The 12,193-nt window shown below is 36.3% G+C and overlaps 1 protein-coding gene across 6 annotated transcripts in view; it reads left to right on the top strand.

Annotated features, from left to right (window-relative positions):
* The window catches only part of AGTPBP1 (ATP/GTP binding carboxypeptidase 1), a 70,385-nt gene that overhangs the window by 7,716 nt on the left and 50,476 nt on the right, over nucleotides 1–12,193 (top strand). For 2 of the 6 annotated variants that reach the window (XR_007891782.1, XM_051642170.1), the window contains exons 1-8: nucleotides 1,993–2,212; nucleotides 2,320–2,447; nucleotides 3,373–3,443; nucleotides 9,866–9,996; nucleotides 10,594–10,661; nucleotides 11,067–11,130; nucleotides 11,465–11,611; nucleotides 11,880–12,011. Coding sequence is in view for 5 of the 6 variants with exons in the window: in XM_051642170.1 (XP_051498130.1) it covers nucleotides 3,412–3,443; nucleotides 9,866–9,996; nucleotides 10,594–10,661; nucleotides 11,067–11,130; nucleotides 11,465–11,611; nucleotides 11,880–12,011 (574 nt within the window). In the remaining variant the exon portion in view is untranslated. Of the gene's footprint in view, nucleotides 1–1,992; nucleotides 2,213–2,319; nucleotides 2,448–2,953; nucleotides 3,039–3,372; nucleotides 3,444–9,865; nucleotides 9,997–10,593; nucleotides 10,662–11,066; nucleotides 11,131–11,464; nucleotides 11,612–11,879; nucleotides 12,012–12,193 lie in introns of those variants that run through there. The other 4 variants (XM_051642168.1, XM_051642171.1, XM_051642166.1 and 1 more) reach the window with 3 other exon arrangements.

Consider the following 12,193-nt stretch of genomic DNA (forward strand, 5'->3'; position numbering starts at 1 on the left):
CCTTCCTTTATTAAGTAGGTGATGGAGAGCGAATTTGATGATTAAGTGGCTTTCTATTGTAATATGATGTTCCTGGTATTTCTGTGAAAATGTATTCCTCTAAGAGACAAGACCATCCAGGAAAGTGGGACAGGCACTGGCCTGATTTTAGTGAAAGGGATTTTTAAAAATTTGCTATTTTTTTGAAACGGATGACATTTTAGGTTTCTCTTCCCCCAAAGCAGTGGATTTAGGATCGCAGAAGTAAGTGAATGCCTAAAATGGGAATAAGACACTCTTTTACGGAAGAATCAGGAGCCAGTTTTGACTGTACATCAGGAGCAGATATATGAGGTCAATTAAAAAGAGAGGGCTTTGTTTGGTGTCCGTAGTGAGGTTTGAACAGGAAACATCACATGTACTTGATGTGCATTCTTCAGGGGTTGCGTAAGGGAGGAAACTCTGTAGCAGTTGGTAAAGAAGAACCCAAATCTAGAAGTCTTCATCCCTATGAGAAGAAATGGAGCAGAGGTTGTTTATAAAGGAGGTTAGTAGCATCTGCATTGTGTGACCCTGGTCATAACCCATATATGCTTTCCTGCAGAAGCCCTAGGGTCCAGTCACCTGTGCTAGCAGAATAGTATTAGTGTCAAGCATTAAGAGCACTGTACCGGGATTAGTAATTTCCCTTTTCATCCCCAATGCAGGTCGCTCCCTAATTTGTGTCACTAAAATTTCTTCTGATTCCTCTTACAGTGTTTGTCTGACCAGAATTGTTGCTGGTTTGGAGAGACTGAGCACCTTGGTGTTCTTCTAATGCATATAAATCAACTTGCTTTTCAGGAAGGTGGTGTCTTACTAGTCCTGTGCAGCTTTACAGGCACTCCCAGTAATGCCTGATAGACAAGCCTGAATGTGAGGTCTAAATGAAATGATGCCAGTTTGTTTCTGTAGTCACTGTTTTGAGCAGAATAAAAATACCTTTGTGATAGTGCTCATTTTGTGCAGTAGCTTTGTGGTTAGAGTATCTATCCAAGCATTCCATGTAATTCTTTTGCATTTCAGCACGTGCCAAAACTTAGATGAAACGTAAATAATTGGGGGGTATCCTCTGCCAGTTTGCTTGAGATTTACAGTGAGTGGCAAAATTTCATAGGGTTGAAAATGTGGATCAGCAGAGAAGGTGAGTCTGGCTTAGTGACGGTTCGTGTATTAGGGAGGCAGATACCTGTCACATGAAGCATGTCTGTTTTTCTGTGGAGAAAAGATGAAAATTATGTAAAATTTACTGCAGGGCATTTAATTCATCTTAATGTTGGTAGTATTATTACAGTCAGTGTGGCTCTCTGATTTGAAACTTATGTCTGCAGAAATTTTGTATGAAGAAGATGCTTGTTTCTCCTCTGCAAGTGGGAGGGTGGAGGACATAGCGTTCCACAAACTATGTGAAAAGGCAGAGGGAGATAGCACAGAATCCAGCATCTATCAACTTGAAGTTTAACTAATGAGGCCTCTCTGCTCTCCTCTGTTCCCCTCCAACTTGAGACTTTTTTAAAAATTCTGTTGTTGGTCTTTGAAGTGTAACAGAACTGATGCTTATTTACCTTTTAATTTGCTAATACGGGCATTGGCATTTAAGCTGCGTTTAAAAAATATTTTTAAATTGAGGCTCATGCACCTTCTGCCTTTACTCTTCTATCAATCCTTTATTCAAATAGCTGTAATAGTACAGTTTTTAAATATAGTTTGTGTCTTTTCATCGCCTAGTAAAATGCTACTGAGAGATTTTGTTACTTCAGTGTGCGTAAGTGTTCCACCACAGCTCTCTGGATTGCTGACAGAAGCATTTCTTTCTCTTCTTTTTCTTACTGTTCTTTCTCACTGGTTTGGTTTTTTTGGGGGGTTTGGTTTGGGTTTTTTTGTTCGTTTGTTTTTTTCCCCCAGGGTTTCTTCTGCTTTTTGTTATTTGCTTATATTTTCCCCTTAACTTGGAGCATTTGCGCGTTAGTGCTTACTGAAATACTTTGCAGTGAATTTAGACCAAAACAAATCAAGGCCTTGCAGTTGAAGACAGTTCATCTCTGTGGCTAGCCCCACTTGACAGCAGTTCAGTACACTATAATATGTAGACATTGTTGGCACTGGTAGACTGTTCATCATCTGTCTGACAGTGGGTCAGTGCTGCAAGCAAAATGGCACTTGACTACTTGAATTCAATAATATTTTCTGTCCAGTAAGACCTACAACCTGGCTCAAATAATCCAGACTTTATAATTTGTGAAATTGCTTGCATTGTGGTGGATGCAGCTTTTCTCTTTTAACTATTCTGTTTCATTAAAGGAAGTCAAGATAAGTCACACTTGAAGGGTGCTTGGACAAATCTAGGACACGTTTTTGAGTCAAACTGCAATTCTTGTGAAAAGCTGAGCATTTGCTTCTTGGCTGCTGCTAAAAGATTCTGCTTTCAGGTAAGTGTGGAGATAAGCTTACTTCATCTGCTTTAGGCTTTTAGCAATTGCAGAGTGGAATTTACTTGTATAAAATCCTGATTATTACAGGTGCTGAACAAGAAGGATTTCTCAGCAGTCTTACAAATTGCTCTTTGGACAGGCTGTGCATGTGTGTGTGCTTCATTCTCACCACCCATATCTCTGAACATAATTTTTATTCCCTTTACTGTCTCTTCCATCTTAACACTAGGCACTGTGTCCTTTGAGGACACTGTTTTTGTCTTCACAGGGCAAGTATTTGCCATTCATATTAGATCTCAAATGGAAGTACTAAAGTTCAGTTAATGGCCCTGTAGAATGCACCCTTAATTGCTTGGAGGTACAATTTGTGGAAGCAGTGTACCCTGAGGACGCTACATCCTTAAAAGGATAGGAAAATCGAGTCCTTAGCAGGGTATGGTTTCTGTCCAAGAAATATATTCAGGTCTTGCTTAAATAAGAACAGCAAACACTCCCTTGTTTCTCCCAGTGCTTCTAGCCCTAGTCATCCTAGATACATGAAATGGCAGTCAGAATTAAGTATGTTGTGGCATCTCACAACATTGTCAAGTAAGTTTAAAGAAGTCTTCAGGAAAGACTCTGTCATGGACCTGAAAATTCTGTCACTTAACTAACTGATAAAATTTTCTGGTTTAGTACAGTCAGACTCTCTGAGCTTGTTAGGACTAAATTGTAATCCAGAACTATGCTCCATACTTTAATTACAATGTTTTTATTATAAAATCTGGACCAAATAGATTTCAGAGAGAACTTGTCACAGCTTAGAGAAATGCAATCAGTGCTAATTAACATTTCTGGTGTAGAGGTAGCCAATACAGTGGTAGCATTTAATCATTAAAGAATAAAAGATGTTGATAATTTGTAATTGTTTAATATCTTTCAGGTTATCAGAGATGGTGATTTGAAGAATCAGGTTTCCGATATGAACAAAGTAAAAATATCATCTGAAAAAAGGTAAATTTAAACCTATTGTGACTTCTTAATGTTAAGCTATTTGAGATTTGTGAAAACCCAGTCTTTATCTTAATAAGTAAAATATACAGTATGGCTCTCTAGTGAGAATGTGTAAGTTGATGTCCTGAGACACTGAGGGAGTCAATATTGATTAACATAAAGTAGCTTCTTCATATTTAATAAATAACTTGAAATTTAAAATTTTCACTTGGTGTTAGACATGTTCAAATATAAAATACAAATTAAGTTTCATTGAAATAAATATCAATTAATATCATAGTTTCATGCAAATATTAGCAAAAAAGTATTTTGACTGAAGGAATTATAGGGTAAGTTTATAATACTGGATAAAAAGCCATGTATTTGTCATAAGATGTACATACCTGCAATCCAACATACAGCTGGGACAATCAAGAGTGAGAATACAGAAGATTTCAATAATGTAAAAGTTGTTTATTATTTTCATAACTTGTTTTAGCAAATATTTGAAAAATGTATAAGATTATCTATGAAAGGCAATATGTCTGTCAAGTGTGAGTAGATTATTGAAAGGCTTTTAGTTTTACTCTTCTTTCAAGCTAGCACAGGTTAAACAACCTTGTTAAATTAAACCATCTAATCAGATTTTTTTAAATTTATAAAGGTGGTAAAATAGGGAATTTTTCCTTCAGTTTTAGTTCTCTGAAATACTGTTTGTTGTTTTTTTTCCTGATAAGAATGGATGAATCTGAATGGACATGCTCTACTGTGGACCAATTTTTATATCTTGGGATGGATTTAAAATTTGAATTTAAATGCTTTCATGTAGCATTATCTTTGCATTTACTGACTTTAACAGTGGAGTGGCTTGGTATCAGAGACTGGCTATCCTTAGGTATTACGCTAGGTAAAGTAAAACTGTCAGCAATCGGTATTCTTGGAAATACTACTAATTCTAATGCATAAAGCACACTATCACAAAGAATACTAGATTTTTGCAGAGTGGCTACTTAAGTGCCATTTATTCTTCTGTAGTTACTGCGTTAAAAAGAAAGTTTCTACCCCTGCAGTTCTAAACAGTTGTTGCCTAAGTCATTAATAAATTATGGCAAAATAATTGTACAGAGATAGCTGTGAACTAGTAAGAAGTGTTGGCTCTCCAAGGATTACCTGATAACGGTGGAGGTGTTTGATGAAAACAAACTCAGAGAAGCCTGCCTACTTTGAAGTAGTTTTTTCAAAGACTTACTGTAACATGCTGAAACACAGAAGGGTTGTTTGCCGTGTGGGAGGAAGACACTCCCTGATAGGTCAGAATGCTGGCCAACTGCAGATGGCAGTTTCAGAGGAAGTAGGTACAGTTGGGAAGCTGAAGGCTTCTGTTTACTTCTGTCATTTGGCTGTTATCTTTTGTTAGGCTTTTTGCAAGATGAGTAGCTGAAAACCACTCTAAGATAACAATGTTTATAAGCTGCTGTGACAGGCATTAGAGTTCTTTCTCACTGAGAGCAGATGCTTAGGAAGGTGTAATGATGTGGTTTAGCATTTGTGTAGCAAAAGTAGTGTATAGTGAGTAATGGAGAACTGTGAATCTAGCACTTCATAATCAGAGTAAGAATGCTTAAACATTTGGGATTTGGAACGACTGAAATAAATGTTCCTGCAGTGGGGGAACTTCCTCTGAGAAGCTGCTTTCTTTTGAAGCAGTGTGAAGTCCCTGTAGTCCTCTGTTCCTTGCTGTCTGGGCAGTTTCTTCCTCTATATCTACTCATAACTGTCCTAACCAGAGAAGGAGGAAATTGACAAAGCTCTCTGGTTAGAATCCTACAGTAAGTTTGGCAACAGTTGGATGACGGCAAGCTTGTTCGTGCTTTCTTTCTGCACATGAGATGGTGGTATTAGGGGCATTTTGAGCTGCAGCATTTGAATGTGCAATGGAGAAGGGTTTTTTTGACTGTGGAAACATGCAGTGTACAGGATCAAATAAGCCTGATAAACTTCATCTCATGGTGCTTTAAAGAAAATCTAAATTCATCCCAGAATAATAATTATCAGTTTTCCTCAGAACTCAAGAGATTAGGTTAAGTAGTGAAGACAGAGATGGCAAACCTAGTGATTTTGTCTGCGGAAGTAGGGGAGCAGAAACTAAGTAGCTGTAGATGAGCCATCTTCTCTGCTTCGCACAGAGATTTAGTCCTTCTGTACAATTAGCTAATTCACACACAGAGTTGAGATACTTGGTATAATGTCCAGATCTCCACAGGAGGGGGAGCAGGGTGGTATTCCACAAAGCTAGCTCAGCTTCCCAAAATGCCAGATACTACTTCTATATACAGAAACATGTAACATTAGCTTGTTTGTATTCGATCACTTGCACACACAATTGGTTAACTAGTTCTTCGCTTCCATTCAAAGTAACAGTGCTTGAAAATTTTACTACACATGCTGAAAGGGTAGAGGGCTTTTTGTTAGTAGGGGTCCCTCTAGCCTATGGGTCGGTATTTTAGTATGCTAGCAATACACTACTTAATAAGGTGAGTCCAGTTAGCCAGTGTTTTCTACCCAGTGCTCAAGGCTGTAACCAAGGCAAGTTGTGAGGAGTACTCCTTTCTGTCGCTTTCATTTGTCTTGCAGGCTTAGGTCTCCAGGACAGATTGTTGACTACTTGGGATGTGTTTTTCTTTATTTCTTGCTATTTCAGTGTTATGTAAGCTCTGTGTTTATTCTTCATGTCTCTTTGTTCTCTTTTGTGTGATAGTTTCCCCCCGGATTTTACTTCATTTAATAAGTGACATTAGAAGGATCCTGGAAGAACTAAACCTATGGGTGAGGTTGCAAACAGCCAGGGGTGGTTTGAGTTGTTTTTGAAAATACATCCAATTTTTTCATGTGTGAGAGTGTAATAGGTCCTATAAGAAGGAAAGTGGCATTAAAATACAACATACCTGTTTAAAGCTTTACTAAAATAACCATTGCATATGATTGCAGCCAGGAACCTAATGCATGTGCTCCATCTGGGTACTCTGGCATAGAGCACTGACAGGATACCAGGGCAGTGGTAATTAATCACTGTTGGAAGGGAATGGTGCACCGGTTGTTTCTGGATGTGCATTTTCTTTTTCTTTCTGGTTGTGGTTTATGACTGAAAAATATTTAGAGCTTCTACTAATGAACTGAAAGAGAAGAAGGAGTCATCATTGAAACTGCAGACAAATTGAAGCTGGAAAGATCTGCAAAATTACTCCTGTGAAATACAGAAAAAGGTTAAGACTTTTTGGTGGAAATGTGCCTGGTAGAGATACACCACTGGAATGGATAAAGAACAGTCACATTTGTAGTAAGATCCAACTGCAGGGAGAAAAACTTCCAAATTGAGACATAAAAAACGTTAAGAGTGAGGTTGTCTTAGGTTATTGAATCATCGTTTTTGCAGGACATTGAGGACTGATTGGGCATGTATCTGTCATGAAGATCAGCTGTTGTGTTCATCCAACTCTGAAGTGAATAGTTCAGGTGGCCTTGTGAAGTTTCTTCTGGTGCTCCTTAGTCATGATTTTTGTAACTAAAGACAGCAGAAACTGTGTGTGACCATCAGTGACTACAGAATGCTCCTGTGAGAAGTCTTTAGAATTAAGTGTGGTGAAAAATACCTCTTCTAGTAACCAGAAGGGTTCTTAACATTATGGGGAAAAAATGTCGGGCTCTGCAAGGTCAGCAGGTTAAGAGGAAATCTAGCTCTGACAGGAAACAGTTTTTATTGTGCTGTTCTGACTATTTCCTTGGTTTACCTAGCAGTTGGGTTAAAAATACTGAATTTAATGGTGCCTCTCTTGTTTTGGAGACCTATCTTATAGATTTGGATCCTGAATGGTTTGTTGCTTGAAACATACGTGTTTTGTGTTACAAATACCAGAAAGAGTCCCACTGCAAATTTGGCTTGCATTTTGTTCTTGGGTCATATGGGTTGTCACAGCAGCATTATGTTCTGGAGCGGTCAGTGAGGCTGACTGCTGTAATTCCAGACCTACAGCCTTTTTGATTTACTGTGCAGGCATTGAAAGCTGTCATTAGAACCACTGCATGTATTAGTGTAGAATATTAATAAATAGGAGTACAGTTCCTGATTTAAGAAGAAAACTCAGTTACAGCCAAGAGGAAATCAGGACTTTTTATTTCATCACAGACTGCGCTCCTGTTATTTTCAGGACTTGAACTTTATTTGGCTATATTTCTCCTCTTAAGACTTTTTTGCAAGATGAATAGCCTCAAATAATTCAAAAGGCATCTTTTCAGCTGCTAAAGTGAGTGCTCATAGCTCTTGATAGAAAATCTGTCCCCAGGATTAGTTTAAATCTTGGGGCTAAAATTGTTATACCACCCAGTAGTAAGAATGTTTCTTCCTAAACCCTTTAAACGTTTTAATAAATTTGGAGAAATTGTTAGATGCTAACTTTCTGTATGTGGTATATTCTTCCATGTGCCAGTGTTGCTTGAATTTTGCAGGCTGCAGTAGTCAAAAATCAGATTCGCTCTGGAATTTTAATACCCATGAATGAGTTTTGTTTTTATGAAAACTGGTACTTTTTAAAAATTATTATTCCTAAAGATAATCTTTGCTTTCTTGGATTGTTTCAAACTTTTAAACTACATTTATTTAGTTGTGAGTCTAATGATAAACTACAATGGAGATTTTATACTCGCACACCCACACCACACAAGCAATTAAAGCAGCAGTTCTCTTACACGTTGGTTTATATGTGATTTGGTGGGACTCATAGTTGTTTTGATGGTGGAGCTGTTGAAGAGAGAGTGACAAACATCCTCTGGAAGTTTGTCAGTTTGTATACAAGAGCAACAGAGCTTGTGGATTTTATTAAAATCTTGCATTTATTTTTGAGTATTTCAAATTCAGTGGATAAATGGAGGACAAACAAAGCTTATGCAAATAATACCAGCTTTATACTGTTCAATCTGGTTTGGAAGATGAGAAAAGATTGGAGGGATTATGTTTTATTTATACAAGGAAAGTAGTATTACAGCAACCAAGACAAATTTATTTTGGATCCAGAAATACTTCAAAATTAAAGTATAGCAAATAACTGCAAAGGTGATATACTTACTTCACAATATAGAATTATTTTTACTGAAGCTCTATCATTAGTATGATCTTTTCTAATTACTGTTAACAACTTGAAAGTATCCTCTGTAACCTGACATTGTTATTGGCTATACTTCCCATTCAGATATCAGTGTTGGAAAGCGAAAATAATGGAAGCAGTTTGCTCAGCAGCTGTTACATCAATTTGCTTTCACAGCAATACAGCCTTTGCCATCAGCTACGTTTTTTTCTAGATTTTAACTTCTTTGTCTACACATAAACTAACTATTTTATCAAAGTTAACTAGGTATGAAACCTCACATATGTACAGATCAGGGAGTGATAATTTCTCATCGTTATATACAAAACTGATAGTGTTTATAAAGCTGCTGTATATTTTTATTGCAGATAGTCAGAAGAGTATGTGTTTAAAGTGAATTATTGTTGATTATTGCAGGACTCGAATGTTACAAAACTGAAAAGTCAAGGTAGTTAATACTTGCAAACAGTATTTTCCTGAAGTTAATGACGTGACTACAATTCAAATGTTAAATATTTGTCTAAAATTGCATTAATGTGGTAATATGAAACTATTTTGAATAATTGCCATGATCTAAAACTGGAGGCCAAATAAAACATTTTCTATACTGACTTGATTTTGAATACTATAAATATTTACATTAATTCTTTCTCTGTAATCTGCCTATCTGTATGAATGCCTGGTTTAAAATGTTTCTTATGTTAAAATAGATTTTCAAGGTAATTTTGTGGTGGCAGGCCAAAATAACCTTATTTTACAAGTTAATCCAAATTCTGGTGGTAGCTATGGACACCTTCCAAAGTCCTTTCTTGAAGATGGTGTTCTTTTTTTTCAGCTGCTGGGTGCTGGTTTCCTCACTTCATGAATGATAATCTTTTCTTTCACTTCTGAAACACTAGCTGGCAAGACAAACAGTCTTTGGGACTGTTTGTAGCCAGTTTTTCCTGAATGGGACATGGGCTGACATGGGCTCTTAACATGAACTATATTAAGTATAAGTAACTCTGATTGACACAGTTAAGCGATATTTGTGCCTATATGTAGACTTCCCTTGCTGTGACCAATTTCCCTGTTCGCAGCTACTCCTGGAGATGCTGTTATATGCAATTAGTCAGCTGTGATTCAGGCTTTGCTAAGTCTGTAAGTTTGCCACAATTAAGGAGAACTGTGACTGTTTTCCAATTGAGATAAAACATAAGGAAGAATTAGTCACTTCCCCTGTTCTGACGTGGTATTTCTGTTGGTGGGGTTTGGGCTTTTTTCCTAATCTAGATCAAAAAATGCATAAAAAAATCTTTCTTGTAGTGTTTCTACCAGTTCTCGGACTATGTCTCTGCTGTCACAGCTGGAGAAGATCAATTTGGACTCTGTATTAGGAGAAGCAAACAATGCCAGATATGTTACCTCAAAGATCCTTCATCTGGTTCAGAGTCAAGGTAAATACCTAAGTTTTGTGGGTTTAGTGGTTCTCCTTTTGAGCTTTCCTTCTTGTATTTCTCTTGCTGGAACATTCTTTAATTTTTGTTTCTGTTTGGTGAGCTTGATTTTCCATCTGTTTTTGTTACAGATTGTTGAAAGCACCTGTTTAAGGCTATCCTTAACACTACTTGGCTTAGTGTTGGTTGCACTGAGTGCATTTTGTATTGACAAACAGCCATAATTTAAGTAACAATTCACAGCATATGTGTGTGTTTGTGTGTGTAGGTATATATATATATATATACCTATATATATATATAAGAAGTAGTAAGTATCTGGAAGAGAGCTTTCTTACAGATTTTTTTCTTTACAGGTGTTTTTTTTTTTTTTTCCTAGAACATGACAAATTGTTGGATAAGTGAAAGTGAAAACGAGTTTTAAAAATCATTTAAGTAATTTAATTTTTTAGTTAATTTTATATGGCTATGTGCAGTTTCTAATAGGTTTTAGTATTTGCAGTGTAGACTTTCTGATCAATCTGTAGATTCTCTTTTTTGTTTCTTTCCTGCAAGCTAGTATATTTAAAATAAAAATGGCCTTTTTCTCATTGTCAGAAAAAACCAGGAAGGAGATGACTGCTAAGGGTTCCACTGGAATAGAAGTTATCCTTTCAACCCTAGAGGTAAAACCTTTTGATCTGTGGGGTTATGGATACATAGCAAGTTTTTATTTTATTATTGAGCTTTGTATTATTAAATATATTGTTACCCTAGCTAGTCTCCAAAACTTGAGTAGGACTGTAATGATTAGACATAGTCTATTAGTATCATAATTTACTTCAGAATTTCTCGCCCTTATTTTAAAATATTCTAAGACCTTATTTGTCAACTATCAGTTCTGATTAATATGCCATACTACAAACTAGGTTTAAATTGGTTTTTTTGTGGCTAGTTCAGGCTGCAGAGTGGTTAGCTGGCTAGTTACATCTTTAGTTCTGTTTGATTTAGTGGTGGCAATTTCTCTGAGCTTTAAGTAGCATTAGACTTCAACAATAAGCAAAGAAATATCTCTGTTTTTTTGATTGCAGAATACCAAAGATCATCAAACTATTCTAAATATATTGAATATTCTCATTGAGGTAGTCTCAGCTGGTAAGTTTTAACTAAGGAATGATTTCTGATTATATTCTGGTATTCTTCTGCAGACTTGTTGGCTTGGGGTTTTTTTTGTTTGTTGGTTGGTTTTGTTTTGCTTTTTTTATGATGTTTGGTAAAGCTGATTTATATGCAGAGTAAAAAGAATATATGGACTGAAGTCACCTTTCAGGTAATCATACACAAATAATTTACGTCCAGCATGTTTTGAATAGCGCAGTCACTTATGAAGAAAATATTGCTGTTCTAAATACTTTCTTCATGAAGACTGCAGCTGAGATACTTCATTGTTCCTTGGTTTTGGAAATAATAGTTGAGTTTTAATTTCTAGGTGGTGGTCGGAGAGCAAGTGTCTTAGTCACTAAAGGAGGGACACAGATCTTACTGCAGCTGCTTTTGACTGCCAGCAAAGACTCTCCACCAAATGAAGAATTAATGGTGCTTCTTCATACTCTTCTTGCAAAAATTGGTCCAAAAGGTGATAATAATATACTTAAGTAATATGGCTTAATACTTTACAATTTTGTAATTGAAACTTAAGAAGAAAGCTCTTTCTACTACTGTATAAGCATCCACATACTTACTTAGAATAGAGGATAACAAATGGAATAGTGAAGTACAGGGGAGGGAAGAATGGTGAAGAATTAAATTGCAGAGTCATCTGTAGAATGAATTCACAGTTCATTTAACTTTTTAATGATAATTTCAAAATTAGTGTGATTGATCTTGTGTTTCTCTGATGTCAGACAAAAAGATTGGCATGAAAGCAAGAATTAGTGGTGTCCTGAACATACCGTTGAATTTAGTGAAGCAGAATTTGCAGAACCACAGACTAATATTGCCATGTCTTCAAGTGTTAAGAGTTTACTCAACCAACTGTAAGTATTTCAGAGAATTATTTTCTTTCCCATGTGTTGCAGCGTTTTTTTACCTAGATACAGCTAAAATATCAGAACTAATGCCTAATGTTTAAAATTAATTTCATCTGAAAAATTGCTTTTTATGTAATCAAATCACTTAAATTCTAATAAGAACTGTGAAGCATGTTAGTATTTCTTTT

The sequence above is a fragment of the Apus apus genome, chromosome Z (genome assembly GCF_020740795.1).
Source record: "Apus apus isolate bApuApu2 chromosome Z, bApuApu2.pri.cur, whole genome shotgun sequence".
NCBI lineage: Eukaryota > Metazoa > Chordata > Aves > Apodiformes > Apodidae > Apus > Apus apus.